General features: G+C 45.1%; 1 protein-coding gene across 1 annotated transcript in view; it reads left to right on the forward strand.

Moving 5' to 3' along the window:
* The window catches only part of LOC134542124 (uncharacterized), a 54,153-nt gene extending 48,456 nt beyond the window's left edge, over positions 1-5,697 (forward strand). The window contains exons 2-3 of the mRNA XM_063386090.1: positions 1,376-1,496; positions 4,481-5,697. Coding sequence (XP_063242160.1) covers positions 1,376-1,496; positions 4,481-5,212 — 853 coding nt within the window. The 3' untranslated portion in view covers positions 5,213-5,697. The remainder of the gene's footprint in view (positions 1-1,375; positions 1,497-4,480) is intronic.
* The last annotated feature ends 303 nt before the right edge of the window (positions 5,698-6,000 follow it).

A 6,000-nucleotide genomic window follows, 5' to 3' on the forward strand; every position in this document is an offset into this window, starting at 1 on the left:
ATTGGCTGCTGACTTGTGAGTCGTGTCGGCTGAGTGTCTGAGATTCGACACTTCTTTGAGCGAGGGTCTCTAATTGGTAGGGACACCTGTATTTCTCGAATACATTTCGTGTCAAGGTATTTCCACAAAACACTGTAGCTTTTCTCCTGTGGTTATTGGCTGAGGTCGGTGAGAGGTGGTGTCGTCCCGCTCTTGACGGGGCCAATGAGAATGTGGTCACCGTGCTGCTGCACCCTCACAATTTGCCATGACTCTTAGAAAAAGCTACAAGAGTTTTGTGAAATACCTTGACATGAAATGAAATCGCGAAATACAGGTGTCCCTACTAATTGGCCCTCATTACTCCAGATTAACACAGTGAACCAGTTGTAGAAGCAGCGCTAAGGTATAATTATTTGAATTGTAGCATATCACGAAATGAATCCGCGAATTTGGCAGGTCTCTAGTAATGGGTGTACTGGACAGGGCCCCCACATGGCCGGTGCTACCGTTGCTACGGCAACGGGGCCCGTGAGTCTATGGGGCCCGAGAAGGCAAGAATAAACAAATTAAAACAAAAAAAAAGTAGATATTTTAAAATAAATCATAGAAAACAATTAAACAATCAGGGCCTAATTTTAGTTACCGACGAAATGTCACACCAGATGATTAATGTGATTCGGAATATGCTGTGCGTAGAGAACGTGTCTGAATCTACAACTGCCAGTAAAAAAAAAAACCACCAACATCCGACGTGACACCATGTTACACTCATTTATTTGCCACTATTCAACATAAATGTACTTTGACAATCTGAACACTTGACTTAAAACTAGTTTCGATGTGCGTTTGAAAAATAAATTGTGATTAAGGTTAAGAATTAATATAACTAGAGACCGGAAAAATTCGCGATAGGCTAAAATACAAATAGTTATACCTCAGTGCTGCCTCTTCTATTGGCTTACAACTCACCTGAATGACTCTGGGCCAATGAGAAACGCCCGACCAAAGCTTTATCAAATCACAGGCTGCTATACGTTGGAACGTCTCACAAGACAGCAGCCAATGAGTGGGTGGCATTTGACCGAGTGTATTTATAGAACTATGGAGTTCATCCTGCAGGTCATTGAACCCGCGAATTTTTCCGGTCCCTAAATATAACTAAAACAATATACATTGAAGCCAAAAAAAAATTTTTAAATCTTTTTAGTGTAAAAAATGGGGGGGGGGGGGGTTATCATCATGACCTCTAGCAACGGGGCCCACAGAATGATGTGGGGGGGCCTGGTACTGGACCCCCTCATCCACGGCCCATGGCCTTGCTTGTTTGTCGTGGTCAGTTCTCGGGGGTGTTCGGGGCGACGCAGTGACGAGAGCGGTGCGGCGCGTGTTGCAGGGGCCCCGACATGGCCGTGGACAACCTGGAGGACGCGAGGGCAGTCATCAGGGAGCTGCGGGAGCGGTACCGCGCGCAGTCGCACCAGCTGCTGGCGTGGCGCCGCCGGGTCCGCGCCCAGGTAACCACGCCGCGGTGCCCCGTCGCCTTTCGCACGCCTGGGACCCCCGCTGAGTGGGGTGGGGGGGGGGGGGGGCGAGGGGAGTGCACAAGCTGGGATGGGTAGCCTCAGCCTCTGTGTGTAGCCAAAAGCTCTAACGCCCTTCCCGGTTGCGTATGCGGTGTGATCCGCATCCATGCCCGTGGGGGCCCCAGGGCGGTAGGCCCAAACGGCTAAGAACGCTGGGTCATCAAACAAAAGGGGGGGAAACCCCTTTATTCTAGTACTGTTTGGTCAGCTGAGTGTGCACAGAGAAAAAAAAGTTTGTTTCAATCAAACAAATATTAGGCTATATGTATGGCGAAACAAATATTTACTTGGCGGAACAAAATATTTTTTGTTAGCTTAACCAAACTCGGTAAGTAACAAAAATGATTTGTTACACCTAACCTAATATATATATTTGAGTTGACCAAAATCATTTTGTTGGGTCAACAGAATCTTTCCTACTACAAAATGTTTGTTTGAATTAACAAAAAATATTTATTTCGTCATATATAAACATTTTTTTTTTTTTGTTGAGGCAAAGAAACCTTTCTCTCAGTGATGGTAGAGGGGCTGAGGCGGCGACTATGCTGATGGCCTCTGGTCGGCGCCGAAGCTCTGACACCCTCCCGATCAACAATCAGGGAGCGATCCCTCACAGTTCTGTTACTTAAAAAAGCTCTGGAATGTTTAAACAAGAGAACTGGAATTCTACTCCCACCCTACCCTATTAGGGCGCATATGTGGGAGGGGAACGCGAGAACGCCGGCCGTAAGGTCGGAATAATCTGCTTGGCTTGCTGATGGTCATTTGTATTCGAGTACCAACGGGCCGGTCATTCTCAAAATGTTTCGTACGTGGACGAAGTGTGTTGAAGCCTATCTATCAAGCAGCGAAAGTTTCCTTAAAATATCATAATTAGTAATGATGGTTGGAAAACAATATTTGCCAGGAATGTTTTGGGTAGAGATATAGGCTATACGAACCTTTGTAATTTATTCTTACTATTTTGGCTGCAAGAAATATTTTTGTCATTAGTCAATAAAAGGAGAATGACTGGAGCTATAACGAAGCAATGCAGTACATACAGAACGGCTGTGTTTCGTCCTAAAATAACTACACCATGTAAAATAATAATTCTTCCAAACATTACATTAAGAGTCTCAGTAGGCTGTCTTGATATCAAACATTTTCGTAATAAATCACCATCTCTATGCATCAATAAAAAAACATAAACATTTGTAGGGGGTGTGTTTTACCATCGCGCTGCCAATCTGACACGCATTAGAAAACAGTACAATCGTAAAATATTTTTTGAAACTAGTTTCGTACGTTTGCGAACGAATCTCCACCCAAAAAATATATTTTACCGGAACCTGTATAATCACTAGTGCACCATTTCGTGCCAGACTATGGTTGGAAACAGCAACTTCAAAAGCATTTGGCATTTATCTTTATTTGTCCATTTACGTCTACCGTTGTGTCACACAATGCGTTTGTTGGTTATAGTAAATACATACACTAACCAGCACGTTTCGAAATTATGTGTTTTTAAAAATTGTTTTGAACATGGAGCTATTTGACAGTAATTAAGCAGCCAATTGTCATTTTACCATCCTTCGATTATAAGTAAGTCTGCGTAGTCTAGCCTGGTGTTTAAATATACCACGATACTATCGGTATCTATTTATATCACTATGCGGTATATTTGACTCTCTTTTCTGGTTGAAGGAAATTATCTTTGGATGCCAGGGCCGTGGAATCCGGCAACTCAGTAACTAAAATCTGGATAGGATGGAATTTTGTATTTCTTATCAGATTGTCCGCGGGCAAAATCACACTTATGAAAGAAACTTTGTGTGTTTGAGTCCAACCTGCTGGTTAAACGTGCCGCGAAATGGCAGGGGTCTGTATTCATGGGTTTGATAACTTTGATGTCCATTGTTCTTGTTAATATGATTTTAATATTTACGGTAATATATTTCCAGTCTCATCTAATTAAATAGTTATTTAATTTATGGCTGTAAAGATTAATGCAAAATTATCGCAACATTTTTTTGGAATCGACCTTTGCGAAAAATAACCACTGCCAATAGTAAACTGTGTATTTTTTAATATAACTGCAGAGTGTAGGTTTTCAAACCTCCGGACTGGACGTACTTTTATGTTTTGGACGGAAAGCCTACAACTCACGTAGTTTCGGTTCCCTACCACGTTCGTGCAACTTCGGATTTCTCTCAAAAATTGAAATTTAAAAAAATCGAAGGGTTAGGTTAGGTTAGGTCAGGTCAGTCACAACATGCTTGTTTTCATTGGAAACTTCTGATTTAGCGTCTGAAGTGGCGTTAACACCAAAACGCAAAACTTCGGAAATCTTCGGAAATTCTCGCAGGGAACCGAAACTACGTGTGTTGTAGGCTTCCCGTTTTGTACTGAGTACCATGAATTTCTTTTTATCTTACGTGACCTATGACAGTGTTAGCTTTGAATATATATATACTGTATAGAAGTCGCCAGCCCAGGTTAAAATTTCTAATACGGTTTGAGGTAGTTGGTTAATTCACCGCCGCAATCGCCACCATCTCTAGGGCATCGACTTGTGGTGGTCCCTAGCGGACAAGTGTCGAACTCTTCAAACACCCCTTCCCCCTCCCATTGAACGAACTTGAGCTGCAGTGAATGATGATAGGTGTGGGGTGCGGGGAATGACAACGGGCGACAGAGCTGCGCTCTAACGTGTAAATAACAACCTAAGACGATACAGGGCGTTACGGCAGCGCACTGCAGCGGCGAAGTTCCCAAGCTGCTCAGCATACGCTCCTGAAAAAACGTAGAGCAAATCCTATCCACTCGCGACTTCTATACAGTATATATATATATATATATATATATATATATATATATATTAAAAGGTGTTGGTAGATGCGCGATGGAAGTTGAAGTTGAGAGGTTGTTCGCAGGAGGAGCAGATGGCGCGGCTGAACCGCGAGCGGGCGGAGCAGCTGAAGCTGCTGTCGTCGCAGCTGCTGCTGTTCGAGTCGCGGCTGTGCCGCAAGCAGAAGGACGTGGGCGCGCTCCTGGCGCAGCGCGAGGCGGTCATCGAGCGACAGCAGCGCTGCATCGAGGCGCTGCAGGCGCGGCTCGCCGACGCCGGGCTCGACCCGCCGCACGCCGAGGCAGGTCTCGACTCGCTCGACGACAGCGACAGCGCCGTCGTGCTGGACTGCGAGCACGAGGTTCCGCGCGACGCGCCCGACGCCGCCACGCTGGCGCGGAGCGTGTCCGACGCCGTGGAACCGGGCTCCAAGTACTCGCTGCGGCGCTCCAACGGCTTCCTGCGGCGGCCCGAGGTGCTGGAGACCGTGTACAGCGTGGAGGAGGACGAGCCGGACAGGCCGGACAGGACGGACAGGACGGACGAGCCGAGCTCCGGCCGCCTGCACGCGCTCTGCGGCAGCTTCGAGCGCCTCAACGAGACCCGACCGACCGCCGCGCGCCAGCCCGAGCGCGAGGTCACCACCTACAACCGCGTCATGAGCAACCACCGCTCCGTCACCAAGCCCAAAGACGTCAAGTACAAGAGGATAAACAAGGCCAAGTCCAAGTCCCTGGAGGAGCTGCGCGGCAGGCTGAGGAACTGGGTGGACAAGGGCAACAAGCTGGCCATATCGCTGGACCAGTCATGCGCATAGTGGCTGGCGGTCGCGCGCCCGTGTTCGTGCCGCACCGATCATGACACTTGCGTCAGCGCATCTCAAACGGTCAGCAACCTGCAGTGGTCAACTACGTCGTGAGCTGATAAGAAGAAAAACAAAAAAGCTAGTGGCTGTGGAACTTGTTGGTTCAGACTGAACAAGACATCCTAAAAAGTAAATTTTAAGCTAAGCGTATTTTTTTTTTTCTCTCGTGGTTATTGACTTGCCATTAAGTATTTATGATGTAATTTAATAGACTGCTACGTATTTAAAAAAAATACAAAAAATTGTAAAAATTGAAAATACTCTTTACTTAGCTCATATATGTACTCTCTCGCTCTTAAAATTTGTTCTCAGTGTAACAAAAATACACAGATGATCACGTACTGTATAAAGACTTATTTAAAAAAAAATGCTTCGTGACAATCATCACGTGTAGATGTTACAATTACGCTATAATAAATTATTTCAGATATCAGTGGTATTTATTTTGCTTAGTTTTTATTCTTGTTCTTATAGCTTTAAGCTTTTGTGCAAGAGATGAGATTTTCACCCACCATTACCCTAAGGGGCTATTCACAAACTTTTGCCACTAAACAACTAACCTTAACGTTTAGCTTCACGTACCAAGACTATTCATAACCTGGTATTCTCAGAGAAATGATGTTAACACAAATATTAAGTTGAGAAAACTAGGCACCGCAGCATTAGCATCTCCTTGAAACATAACTTTTGTTGAAAAAAGTCATCTGTTTGTAAATAAAGTAAGTTATATCAAAGAAGTT

Source organism: Bacillus rossius (genome assembly GCF_032445375.1).
Source record: "Bacillus rossius redtenbacheri isolate Brsri chromosome 4 unlocalized genomic scaffold, Brsri_v3 Brsri_v3_scf4_2, whole genome shotgun sequence".
Lineage (NCBI taxonomy): Eukaryota > Metazoa > Arthropoda > Insecta > Phasmatodea > Bacillidae > Bacillus > Bacillus rossius.